Source organism: Cyprinus carpio, chromosome A23 (genome assembly GCF_018340385.1).
Source record: "Cyprinus carpio isolate SPL01 chromosome A23, ASM1834038v1, whole genome shotgun sequence".
In the NCBI taxonomy this organism is placed as follows: Eukaryota; Metazoa; Chordata; class Actinopteri; order Cypriniformes; family Cyprinidae; genus Cyprinus; species Cyprinus carpio.
Window position 1 is genome coordinate 4,672,962 of NC_056594.1, and position 14,540 is coordinate 4,687,501.

The 14,540-nt window shown below is 36.0% G+C and overlaps 1 protein-coding gene across 2 annotated transcripts in view; it reads left to right on the forward strand.

Moving 5' to 3' along the window:
* LOC109079046 (synaptotagmin-2-like) overlaps window positions 1-14,540 on the forward strand; it is a 40,831-nt gene that overhangs the window by 13,497 nt on the left and 12,794 nt on the right. For both annotated transcript variants that reach the window (XM_042712708.1, XM_042712707.1), the window contains exons 2-3: window positions 3,058-3,279; window positions 6,095-6,255. In XM_042712708.1, coding sequence (XP_042568642.1) covers window positions 3,084-3,279; window positions 6,095-6,255 — 357 coding nt within the window. In that variant the 5' untranslated portion in view covers window positions 3,058-3,083. The remainder of the gene's footprint in view (window positions 1-3,057; window positions 3,280-6,094; window positions 6,256-14,540) is intronic.

Below are 14,540 nucleotides of genomic sequence, written 5' to 3' on the forward strand. Positions count from 1 at the left end.
GGTGATGTATATGGCTTGCATACTCACTGCTCTGATTGCATGCAAGGGATCTGCAGCTAAATATTAGCTTTTAATCTTTTAAATCTGCCTTAAATTCAACTGTTCCAATACTTATGCTCACATCAAATAGTGGGATGAACTCTAAAAGTGCTGTCCTTTTTATTTGGTAAAACATGTACGTGTTGAAAGACCTAATAATAAATTGTGACAACTGCTGTGACATTCAGTAGTTTTGTCGCATATTCATCTTTTAATCATGTTTGCAAATGTCTTGACTCCACAGCAGAAAAAAGCAATTTTGACTTTACTGTTCCAATACTTATGGAGGGCACTGTATGTATGTGTGTGTATATATATGCATTCAAATATTTCAGCTCAAATCAATATTTCGAGTCTAATTATTTACTTATGTGGCAAGTAGCCATGTAATAAGAGGGATAATGTACATCCAGCCGGTTGTTCTCCGCTTCGCCTCGGGGTCCTGATCACCCTGTTGTGGTTTATTCTGCGAGAACAACCGGCTAGATGTACATTATCCCTTTATATATATAAATAAAAAAAAATTATGCATTTAGCAGACACTTTTATCCAAAGCGACTTACAGTGCATTCAGGCTATCAATTTTTACCTAGCATGTGTTCCTGGGGAATTGAACCCCCACCCTTGCACTTCGTAACGCAATGCTCTACCACTTGAGCCACAGGAACACTTAAATTAATTAAGTAATTAAATGAAATAAAATATAAAAAGAAATAATTCCACAAACAAATGAATGAACAATCCTTAAAACAATATGTTTTAACATGAAAAATAAAAGTGTGTACAAGGTTATGAGTTGCTTTGACATAATATTTTTTATTTTATTTTTTTCACCCAATTGTAATATTTTTATTGTTTTAAGCATAACTATAACAAAAGATTTATGGTTAAAACAAGAACTTGCTTAATTAATCTTAAAGTGATACCTTAATTAATCTTAAAGTGATACCTGTATTCTAGAACTGTTTATTCCCAAGCTGTATTATGCAGTCTGGTTTTTAAAATGAAAATAGTAACAGATTTTCTTCATAGTATTGAGAATCTTTAGGGGAACAAATTAACTTCTGCTTGTTTGTGAAAAAGTCTGAGAATATCAGATGTTTTCATTAAGATTTGCAGGTGCTGATGTGTCATTAATAAACTGGTGTTCTCGAGAGGCAGCCGGGCTGCGGCTCTGACTCAAGCTGGCTTTTTCTATCCTTCTGTGCATCTTTTCTTTTGTTAGCTCCTCCTGCAGTCTGTCTGTGGGGCACTTGACTTATGCAATGTCAGATTGCATAACTGCAGCATAGTGCATTTTGCCATACATTCCCAGCACAGAAATGGGCCCTTGAATAATAAAACGGCTTATCCCATGAATTGTCAGCTTCATTAAATTATTCACACAATGCAATGAGTTCAGACAGGCTCTCCGACACTAGAGCAGAGAATTGATGCTTGTGAAATGAGAAATCTGTTTTGTTTGCCTATATCGCTGTGTTTTAATGAAATCAGAGGGCTAAGTCTACTTTCATTACGTTTACCATTCTTTGCAACACGGGTGGACCAGCTTCAGTTGAGCTATCTGGAACTTTGAAGCGAGAGTTTTATATTTTTAATAATGTATGCCTAGAACCAAGACCTCCGTCTGATAGTTTCTATGTGAAGGGATTAAATTAAACACATTTAAAACATACACTTTTAATAATACTCATGCTTTCACCTCTAAGAAAAAATAGCTTCACTTCAAATTAAAAATTAGTTTACATGTTAGTAAGTCAATACTTCATTATTTGGCAATAAATGGCAAAAAAAAAAAAATCTATTAATTCTTATACTGTATTTTAAAACGTTAGCTAATCAAAATGTTAGCCGATATGTCATGTCAATACTTTAGCTTTTTTTACTATTATTTTTGTATTCTATAACTTCACAAGCCGAGCCATGCAGTCAGTTTTTTTTTTTTTTTTTTGAAAATAGTAACATTTTAAAGTCCCCACACGACTTCGCCTAATGGTTAGAGAGTCGGACTCCCAATCGAAGGGTTGTGAGTTCGAGTCTCGGGCCGGCAGGAATTGTGGGTGGGGGGAGTGCATGTACAGTTCTCTATTGTACTTCGATTCCATGTCTCCACCTTCAATACCATGACTTAGTTGTCCTTGGGCGACTGATCATAGGGTGGCTGAGCACTGCTCTGGGTGTGTGTTCACAGTGTGTGTGTGTGTTCACTGCTCTGTGTGTGTGCACTTTCGGATGGGTTAAATGCAGAGCACGAATTCTGAGTATGGGTCACCATACTTGGCTGAATGTCACTTCACTTTTCACTTTCTTTTTTTTTTTTTTTTTTTTAAAAAATAGTAACATTTTAACGAGTTAACTTCTGCTTGTGTGTGAAAAAGTCTGAGAACCTCTGAAATGTTTTCATTTAGATTTGCAAATAAAAAATTGTTTACATGTTAATAAGTCAATACTTACAGTTTCATTATTGAGCAACAAATGACTATATATATATGTGTGTGTGTGTGTGTGTGTGTGTGTGTGTGTGTTTGTGTGTACAGAAACATTTTGGTTCTTAGCAATTCTTAGCAAACCACAATTCAAGTCATTAATTTACATATTTAAAAAAAAAAAAATTAAACAGTCTATTTCCAAAAATCATCTAAAGTCAAAATGGGGATTTTGGGGGGAATAAAACATAAGTGGGCCTTTTTCATGTTTAAAATAAAGGGAGTTTTTTACTTCCTACACTAATTTAATTTAATTTAATTTTTTTAACTATTTTATGTTCATTTATTCAATCCTGCCTAACCCTATTCCTGATGAAATCCCACTTACTGACAAGTTGCACATCACATCACATTATTGGCCACATTTTAATAATCAAGAGATCAGACAGTATGTCACATTATGTCTATGTCAGCAACATTTGCATGTTTGATGGAGCGAGTAAGTCGTTTCATTCAGTTCCCATCAAAGAGAATGAGATTCAGGAGCATCTCATCACACTCATGTCACCTTGACTCTCTTTTTCTCCATCAGGGTTTCTGTTGGTGTAGCCGTTAAGCATGAAGTGGAATTTGCTCAAGAAGAAGCCTGCGGCCATGGTGGGCCCCGAGCCCACGGGTGCCAGTGCCCTGACCATGGCCCCTGCTGTTTCCACACCTGCAGACAACTCCACCGAGCATCAGGGTCCAGTCAGCAAGAATGACGTCTTTGGTGACATCAAAAACAAGTTCCTCAATGAGATGGACAAGCTTCCATGTGAGTATTTGACTATATGTGTGATGTTGTGTGATATTTCATAATCCCTGACCAGAGACCAACATGTAACTCAAGCTCCAAACTCATCTCAGAGCTTCAGATGCTGCTGTTTAGAGTGTTGCATCTTTTCTAACCGACTGGACCATGTCAGACTGCACTGCCTAGAAACTCCCTATAGCAACCACTCAGAACATCCTAGCAAAGCCGTAGCAATACCCTAAAAAACAACATCAACACCACAGTGACTGAAGACCAATGACCCTAGAAACTACCCAGAGCAATCTAGCAAACACATGGGATGTCCTATCTGTCTGTAAGGTCTGTAAGGTCTTTAAACTATAACCTTCTTAAAACTTTTCTAGATAGGCTTTGTCAAGTCAACATAAAAGTCTGTCTTGGCTAGGGCTGCCCCTGAATAAAGGTTTTTAGTGTACTGGTAGTCATTAATTTAAGCCATTAGTCAACAGATCACATGTTTGTATTAACAAAGCAAGGAAAAGTATGACTATGAATGTGTTGAAAAAAATAGCAAGAAGATGTTTAAATTATTTATTAATAAATTACTGTTTTCTGAGTCCATGTTGGCTACAGAGATGAAGTTGATTATGCTGACTGACTGGCAATCTCCACAGTACAGCAGACATACATTCAGAGAGAAATGCACCTTTCATACAGATTACCTAACCAGAGAGTATTTGTTTTCAATTTCACTTGGTTCATTTAAAAATAGACATTTCAAGATTTCTATAGCTATATTTCTCATGTATGTAAGGTAAATAGTCTGTCAGCTGAGTTTCGGTTCATTTTTGTGCTGCAATACAGTTCATGGAGACCTAGATGGCAGAAAGTGTGTCCGGTTTGATTTTCTTTATTTTACAGAAGCTGTATGAGCAAAAATGATGGCGTATTTTAAGCTGTTTTTTTAGGAAAACATGCCAGTGATCGCGCCGGCGTCTCCATATCATGCAGTAGCGCTAACAGCTTTCACACTCCACACAAACAGCGCACATTTTTCTAGATTAACGTTAGAGCCAGTGGCTGTGTAAAGTTGCTACTACTTACATATTTAAATTTCAAATGATAAACCAGATATAAAGTCAATAAATGATTTAATGATATGCTGTGGGCTAATTACCAGGGGCATCTTTAGGCCCTTTTTAGTGAGGCTTCAGCTTCGGCTCCTCCCCGTCTTTAAGTGTTCCCTGATAGCACACATACAACACGGAGATGTCTATTTGATGTCTGCATTTATATATACAAGACATGTTTTTTTAGAGTGTTTGCTCATCCTATCAGATGTTAAATAGACATTTAGAAGATGACTTTAAGATGTTTATGATTTAGAATGCATGTACAACTGACATCTATCAGATGTTTGTACACAGCAGATGCTTTCCAGATCAAGCGATCTTTACCTGTGCTCTCTGGGTTATTCAGCATGTTCTACAGTCAGCAGCACTGCAGCAATAGCATAGAAAGCAGAGGACAAGGTGTTTGCATTTATTGATCGATTATGATTATTCTTTGTCATAAATACAGTTTACATAATGTCACACGGGAGCAATGCAAAACAGTTTTCCATCAACTGAAAAGTTCTTGTGACACGGGAGCAATGCAAAACAGTTTTTGTTTTCCTCCAGCGAACATGGAATATGAAGACAAACTTATTTTGAAAATGTACTTTTTTAATTAAATTGTATTATTGTGGATGTGTTAGATTTACATCATGCACAGAAATGATTAGAGACACAATTACACTGTAAAAATGATTTGTTGGTTTAACTTAAGTATCCTCACCTGTCTGCTTTAAAATGTTGAATTCATTTAAACTAAAGAATTTAGTTGATACAAAAAGATCAGATTACTCAAAAGAAACTCTAAATATTATTTAAAAGGGATAGTTCACCCAAAAATTAAAATTTGATGTTTATCTGCTTACCCCCGGGGCATCCAAGATGTAGGTTACTTTGTTTCTTCAGTAGAACACAAACCAAGATTTTCAACTCAAAGCGTTGCAGTCTATCACAATAAACAATAAAACAAAATAAACAAAAAAAAAAAAACACACAAACTGAACCAAATTAAACCCTACGGCTCATGACGATACATTGATGTGTAAAGACACAAACCGATCGGTCTGTGCAAGAAACTGAACAGTATTTATATTGTTTTTTTACCTCTGATTCACGCAATGTCTGAAGTGTTAGAACTCTCCTGAGCGCGTTCTCAGCAGCAGGTGCCTGAGTTGTCTTCTTCTTCTTCTTGCTTTATTGTGGATCGCAGACTTATAAGTGCATTACCGCCACCTATCTCTCAAATGGACCATTGACACTCTATCTACTGTACAATCTCAATTAGGAGTGTCAATGGTCCATTTTTTTTATTATTATTATTATACCATTGTTAGTATAATGGTATTGAAATCCTAGAATCGCCCCAGTAATCACCTCGAGGACCGGCCATTAACAATCTTTCTGTCACAGACACAGGCAGTTTTTTTTTTTGGTCTGTGACTAACAGACTAATACAATTTTGGTCGACTAAGCAGCTTTTCGTCAACTAACGTTCAGTCGACTATTAGGGGTGCAGCACTAGTCTTGACAAACTTTCATTGTCTAGAATATGCCTGAAGCTACGGTTTTGCAGTTACATACACTCTCCCTTACAAGCAGTGAGATTTAAGCTTTAGTCCTGTTCTGCATTGATGAAGGTAATGGTGAAGACAAGCTCGGCTCTCTTAATGACCCTGATCAATCTAGATTTGTATTTCCAGCCTCTGTTCCTCCATCTTTCTCTGTCCTTCCCTAACTTTTAGTGCCTCCCTGGGCCATCATCGCCATTGCCATCGTAGCCGTGGTCCTCATTCTCACGTGCTGCTTCTGCATCATTAAAAAGACCTGCCTTAAGAAGAAAAAAGGCAAGAAGGGGAAGAAAGGCAAGGGAGACATGGGAATGAAGAACATGAAGGGAGGAGAGGTACGACCACCCGACACCGGTGCTCTTCAGCCTTAAAGGGATAGTTCATGTCAAAATGAACATTTTATATCATACAAACTCATTCTGATGTTTCAGCCCTGTATTTCTTTCTTTCATGATGCAAAATGAGATGATACAGAGTTGTTGTTGTTGTTGATACAAGTTGTTCTTTTTGATACAATGAAAGTAGAAGGTGTTTTATAATGCCAAGCTCCAAAATGTATTTTTGATACAATGAAAGTAGAAGGTGTTTTATAATGCCAAGCTCCAAAATGTATTTCTGTTTGTTAATCACACCAACCTGATGCTTATTTGTCTTTTTTGGAGCTTGGCAATAAAAATCATAGTTTGCTTTGATTGCATGTGCAGCTTGAACATTCTGCTTAACATCTCCTTTTATGTCTCACAACAGAACAACTTGAGAGTCAATAATTAATGTTTTCATTTAAATTTTGGGTGAACTATTCCTTTAAAACTTTGTACAAAGAGACAGAAAGATTAATGTTTTTCCACTTCCTAATTTCCGTCTGTTGCTAATGAGTTTAATAGGGTTGAATCCATATCTAATCTGAATCTTTCACTTGTTTAATGCCTTAAACAATGCAATATATTTGAAAGACTCAGCAAGCTTGTCTGTTTTAAAAAACGGCTGTGTTACTACCCCTCACATATCCTTAATATAGCTTCTAGGTCAAGGAAATGGATGGTTGGTATTCTGGAAAGATTTTTTAGCCATTTAATATTCATGGAATATAAAATATTCAGTGTTGTATGTCATTTGCTGCCTGTAAAGCAGGAAAAGCTACATGAAAGATTTCCTGCCACGTCATTTCATTTGCCATGTTCGTATAATTTGGTTCCAAAAGAATGTATTTGCAATAAATCTCCTGTGCTTTTGTGTTAAAAATGACACATTTTCCAGCGAACGCACAGCAGCACTAAATCTTTTTTTTTATCTGTGCTGGATATATAATAGCTGAATAGCTAAAGAGTTTTGCTGTTTTTACCGTGCTGTGACAGATCCCGCTGTGTGCTGTATGTTTGCTATTGTGACAAGCTAATTTCCCTTTGGGAATCATTAAAATTCATATCCTAATATATCATTTTTTATATAAATAATCTCAAAAAACTTAGTTGTCTATAAACACAATCAAGACAAACTTATTATTTATGGGAGACCAGGGGCTATTGTAATATTTTTTCCCCTTCATAACTAACTGAATACTGTCTGCTAGCTTTTTGTACAGTATACAGTAAGTACCATTTACTGTATATGTGGCAAAGGAAACTCTTTAATAGAGATATAATGAGAATGATTAGATTTGATATTGAACTAAATATTAATATAAATTATTGGAAATTAATACAAATATATAATGTATTATATATCTATATTACTATATATATATATATATATATCTATATATATATATATATATATATATTAGTGGTGGGCATAGATTAATTTTTTTAATCTAGATTAATCTCACTGTAATCTTGGAATTAATCTAGATTAAGATAGATTAAAATGGCTCATTTGAATTCTGCCGAAGGCATTCAAATTATGTTCAGTAAGATGTACTTGTTAGTACTATTAGAGCTGTGCTGCACTCAAACATAGTAGTTTGACGACGACTCTTCCCCTGCGCTACATTGCTTGGCCCGGCATCTTCTGCATTATCTAAGGGATGCTTTGCGTTTAGGTGGTACTTGAGATTGGAAGAACTCCTAGTAAACTAATTCCGCATTGCACAAGTTGCAAACAACCTTACGCCTGTTTCACACATAGGCCTACTCCGTCTGTAGTGGCTTATGCGTTGCATTTTTATTTTTTTTACGATAAGCCCACGTTAAACGGATTCCATTCACGTGCTGCTTCTGCCACATTAAAAAGGACCCGCCGTTCAGGCACGGTTGTGATCCGTCAGTGAGTTCCAGGAGCAGTGTGTATAATAGCGCATATACAGAGCATATGTTCGCGGTGAAAATTACATGGATTGATACGGAAATGCAGTAATTTTCACAATAAATGTTCTTTTATACTAATTAAAGCCTACTAAGCTTATTTCAAAGTTGAACACGCAACACATTGGTTTTTGGCTAGGTTTAAAACAAGAAAAAGAGCACCTTTTAGATAAACGAGGCAACATGATAGCAGGATATATTTTTTTTTATGGAAACCAGAAAAACAAATTCATTAAGAACCGTGCTAATTTGCTTGTATAAAGATTTAAATGCAAAAGGCCCGAGAGTCGACTGTTTCTGTCAGTAAATAACACTGCTTTAATTTTAAATATTGCGATACCTCCCACTATTACTTATCTGAAATAGGTCTAATTGTTGTGTTTAAATGATTTTTTTGCAGCTTGCTTGTATATAATGCAGCACACAATTATACAAACCTATATAAAGTCAGATGTCATGAATAATATGTTGTTTTATTATTTATGAAAGTTTCAACTAATGTCCTATGATTTTGAAAAACTGTTACATGTTTCCTGTGATAAAACTAGTTCTTTTTTTTTTTTTTTTTTTGTTGAATTTACATGAGTTTTGAATTATAGAATGCTGACTCCAACTGTTTGTGTTTGTGTGACTTTTAGCCGTGGGATCTTATCGGACTGCAAAACGCGTCCTGTGTTTAACACCAAAAATTGTCAATGAGTCCATTGCTGCTTCTGCAGTTCCTACATACTGTGAGTAACAATCACAACGGACTGCAATACGCACTGCATACGGAGTATGTTGAAACAGGCTTGTGTTCTATGTCGAGGTTTTTTTTTTTGCTGGAAGCTTGGTACTTTTCACAGGTGTGACATGTCACACAGGTATTCGAGACCGATTGGTTTTCGTTCTCAGCCCCCTACAGTGCAGGTTCGATTCTAGGTATAACATCTTGCGCTAAACTATCAGGGGTGTGTGAAAGTCATCAGGAGCTTGCTGTAGTTTGGGACCCAGCTCCCCAACCCAACTTTGAGCAACATGATTAATGGCGATGATTTCTTTTATCGTGCCGCCGAGAAGAAGTCCTCACGTTAATGCATTTGCACAAGTTGAACTTAAACTGCCGATAACTAGGCCAACCCACCCTAGTGCGTATATATGCATTTAAATATACGGTTGGTGATATAGCTGCTTAATACCTATATAAGCCTATATAATGATATATATATATATATATATATATATATATATATACATAATATATATACAGTAAATGTCCAACACATTTATTATTTTTTTAAAGTACAGTATTTTGCCTAACTAGTCATATAGACAAAGTTGAAAATCAAAATAGAACAATAACTAATAAATAATATAATAACTAATTAAAAATAGTAAAATGAGCAACATTTTTTTTTTAAATGGAAATTGCTAAAATAAACATTTTAAAACTATAACGGTATAATTAACATTTTAAAATATTCAATATATTTATTTAAATATTTAAATATAGTATTTCACTGATAATTAAATAACACTGTCTCAGATAAAATGAGATTTACCTATACTATAATTATCTGAAATAATCATTATTTAGATACTATTAAATACAAATGTTTGTAAAAATGTAAGAAATGTATTAATAATAATAATATTATTATATATAATACACACACAAACACACACATATATAATAATAATAATAATAATCATCATCATCATAATGTGTTGTTAACAGATGAAATTATGTCAAGTCATGATAACATTTTATAAAAAAAAAAAAATGTTGCCAATGTTACCAAAATGTTTTTTTTTTTTTTTTTTGTGTGATTTAAGACATTTTATGCATTACAGTTGCCCTCAGTCTCCCTCACTTTACAATAAAAGTGCGTCACATGTGCCTTTATGTGGTTTGCTTCTCAGATTTCTTTGGTTTGATGTTTGTATTAGCCAATAACATAATGTGTATATTTAAACCAAAATTGTCATTTTTGATGTCCATTAAGTGTTACTTGAGTTCCTCTACTTGATTCTGTCTTCTGTGAGTTCAATCTCTCCCTCTCTCTCCATTTCTTCATCTCTCTATCCTTCCCGCTTTGTGTCTGATATGTGCCCCGTGTATCTTGACTGTGCTGGACCTGTCTTCTTACGGTAGGTGTGACATGTCTTGCAGCGCCCCTCTCCGACCGCCTGGTGTAAGCTCAGACCAGGGCGGGGGGAGAACTGGGCTGTTAAAAGTGGCTGGGAATGAACTCTTTGGCTTCTTCTTGAGTCTTGCAAGCTGCAGGGGTGCTGAGGTTGCTTGAGGAGCTAGTTTGGGGTTGGTTTGGGGAGGGCTCTCATTCCACCAGTTTGACATGCCACATGAAAACCGGCGGGGATGGGGATTACTGCCAAACGAGTAGAAGGAATGGCCCTTTAGAAGTGGATGTGCATTTGGTTATGAACTTAAACTTCATCCTAGCTTACTGAGAGACACCAACACACCAATCCTCACTAACATGCATGTTGAAAGGGTACGGTTGGTGATTTGTCCTCTGAAAGCTGCTTCACCTATCGCAAGTCTGTCCCTTAAATGATCCCTAACATAAGTTATGCAACATCTTTATGCATCCCTATATTAAAGCACTTGCTAACAGCAAAAGAACCCAAAGAAATGTCCAGATGAGGTGAAGCAGTGTTTGAGACAAAGCCCAATGCATGCCCTTCATACAGGCACCAGTGAATGACCATGACTTGACTTGAGAGTAACTTTCCTGGATGACCCATTGTGTGGAAAGAAACAAAGAAGCTTTTCTTTTCTTCCTGAAATGTAGAGATGAGTCATGGGATGAAGTAGGTGGTGTGGGAAACAGCCTTTCACCAGGAAACCCGTTGTAATGGTTTAGTTTTTCTGTGTGTGTGTGTGTGTGTGTGTGTTAGTGTGTGTGTGCACCCTTTCACCAGGAAACCTGTTGTGTGTGTGTGTGTGTGTGTGTGTGTGTGTGTTAGTGTGTGTGTGCCAGTTTGAAATATTGTTAAGGGTGATGTGTGTAATATTTTCAGTGTTAAAGCTCATGATGTAAACGATGTGGAAATATGTGACATTTGCTGAAATTTGGCTGATTTGAAACAATGTGAGGGAGAGTAAATGATGACAGGGTTTTCATTTTTGGGTGAACTATCCCTATAAGATAACAGATACTGTATATATCCAAAATATATATATATCTTTTTTTTCTTTTTTTTTTTTTTTTTTTAAAGAAGTCTCTTATACTCACCAAGACTGCATTTATTTGATCTATAATAGAGTAAAAAAAAAAAATTGCAATATTGTAAAATATTACTGCAATTGAAAACTTAAAATATATTTTAAAATGTTATTTATTCCTGCAATCAAAGCTAAATTTTCAGCATCATTATTCCAGTCTCCAGTGTCACATGATCCTTCAGAAATCATTGTAATATACTGATTTGCTGCTCAAAAAAAAAAAAAAAAAAAAAAAAAAAAATCATTATTATCAATGTTGAACAGTTGTGCGGCTTCATATTTTTGTGAAAACAGTGAAACTTTATTTTTTTCAGGATTCAAAAGAATTAAAAATAGATTCTGTCACTCTATAAATTTATTAAATATTTGCAGTTGGTGATTTGCTTTCAAATGCAAATTTTTAAGAATGCACAGCTGCTTTTAAATAGCCGTCAATAAAGATGCTTTTGTCCCTGTGACGATGTAGTTAATATGTTAATATTAGGTTAACAGTGCAATGCCAACCTACCAAACATTGGGCTCTTGTGCTCAACCAGTGGTGTTAGTTTGGGGCGGACCTGTCTGTTATCCGACCAATGACAGATAACATGGGAAACCTGTTTGAAAACAGTCTTCATCTTTACAATTCCACAAAGCTAGTGGCTTGGAAATTACACACTTCACCTTTGATATTTCTCTGCCCCAAGAACTGAACCGAGGTTTAATTTATCATGTAATAACCTTTTAAAATGTCTTCATGATTAATAATTCTACTTCACGCACATGCATTTTACTGGTTTCTCGCAAATAATGCACGTCATAAATTTGGGACACATGACAGGCCTGTTTTTTTTATATATATACTTTTTTTTATATTGGGGTAGTGAATAACACTTTAAAAAAAAATAGGAACTTAAATCATATTGTAATAAACATGGTTAATTATTACATGCTAATTTGATCACAGGGCTGTTGGTGCAAATAATCGTTTATTGTGAGTGACTGATTTCTCCTTCACCGTTTCTTATTCCATCTGCCACCTTTACTAAGATGAATGTGCTAGAACTTAGCATGACTGCCTCTGAATGCTCAATGCAAGTCTCCTGAAGTTACATAAGAGAACCACCGCACACTTCATATTAGCAATACCGCATTAGTCTGTTACACCATTAATCATCCTCCAGATTTAATGCCAGCATCATATATTTCAGTATGGCTTGAACAATATGTAATCAATGAGGAATATTTTCAGACTTTGCATTTTGTGGCTTGGCATGCATGAATGCATTCTATCCTGTCAGTTAAGATATAAGAAATTGTTTTTTTGTTTTTGTTTTTTCATGTGTGTGAGACAGCGTGTGTTTCGGAAATGTGTGTATTTGTATATTTTTGGGTGAGTGGTCAGGAAGGATGAATCCTCACCCCAAGCACTTTTTGTTCTATTTAGAGGCATTCTGATTCAACTCTTTTAATTCATCTTGTATTCTTATATTTTTTTTCTTGTTTTTCCCAAAGCTGAAGCAGACATCTCTAAGTAAGCTAATATTTGCTGTTTCACTAGCATTGAGTTTGAGGCTGCATAAATTCTTCAAAGTGCATAAACAAATCTCAGAAATGCTTGATCTGATGAACAGTAACCTAATTTTTGTTGATTCACTATCTTTTGGTTTGTGGCTGCATAAATTCTTAATGTAGTGCGGCTGGATGTCCCCACGTTGATGAGCTTGCTGGGGTCACTACTACGCCCAAAGCAGTGTTAGTCATGTAACAGGGTTATGTACTATGTTAACTACAATCTTTCAGAGGACACAAAAGCTAGGCTAGCAGAGAGAGACTTTCAGTTATCAGCATAATGTCTGGTCTACTTTATAGATTACATAATTTCTGTGCTTAGTGTGAGGTCTTTTCTATTTTTTACATTATGTCTTGTCTAGTTTGTGTGTTATGCGGTGTCAAACTGTCTGTTTTGTAGTTTAAATTGTGTTGAAATTGTGTGTGATGCGATAAGATTCAATCAAAAAATACAGCCATTCAGAAGAGTGTTTGGGAGGAGTCTCTTTTAAGAATTGGTGTTTTTCATGAAATGTTTAGTGACATTAGTAGTGACATGAGTACATAATCTAATTGTTATGTGTGTGTTTGTGTAGGCATTGTCGTAGTGGTATCTTAAGATTTTTTATATGATGTGTTTTATATTTTAGTATTGATATTGGAAAGTTTTCGTGTAAAATTTGAAGCAAAGTTTTGTCTGAATGATGATTGGATTCACTGTTTTGGATCGCTGCATTTAATCTGGGAAAGTATGTACTAAATGATGCATTCGGTGAGTGATAGAGTAAACAATAATAGCACCTGCAGCGGCAGCAGCAGTAGCAGTGACAGCCTCCCCCAGGTCCTAATGTCTGTTCAATAAGGAGTTTTAATCTGTAGGGCCTGTTGGCCTACTTCTAATTAAATTAAAAGTAAAATAGCATACATAACATTTAGACTGTGTTTCTGATTAAATAAAGCAGTAAATTATGTCATCAAATAATGAGTATGTTTTGATTTAAAAGCCATAGCTTACATGAAAAAAAAAAATCACAAACATGACACTTGTAAATTAAATAATTTTATATATACTGATTATTATTATTTATTAATGTGTAATATCTCTCGAGGGAGCCGACTGTCCACATTGCGAACGTATGCCAATGTGGACGCTTCACTCTCGGAAGGCTCTCTTCGCGGCAGCTGCACTCGTGGGGTTCGCAGGTAGATCTGACAGATTGAATGGAGACGGGCGAGTCCCTATCTCCTTCCTCATCTGCCAGATCTAACACGCCCAATCCCTGGGATCGGAAGCCCACTCCGCAGTTTCTTCCCCCTGGGGAGAGGGGTCGAAACTTCGCCTGTCTTCCTCCGAGAAGGTTGATGTAGAGAGTGTCAAAGAGGATTCACCACCTCAGTCGCCCCAGTATGAGGACACCACATCCACGCCAGAGCCTGCCTTTCTTTCTCGATCTCCAAAATGAGATCGCCAGATCATGGAATCAGCCATTCTCGGCCCGCCTCTTCATCCCCGCTTCTGATTATTACGGCAATGTGTCGGGCATGGGAGAGCACGGTTACA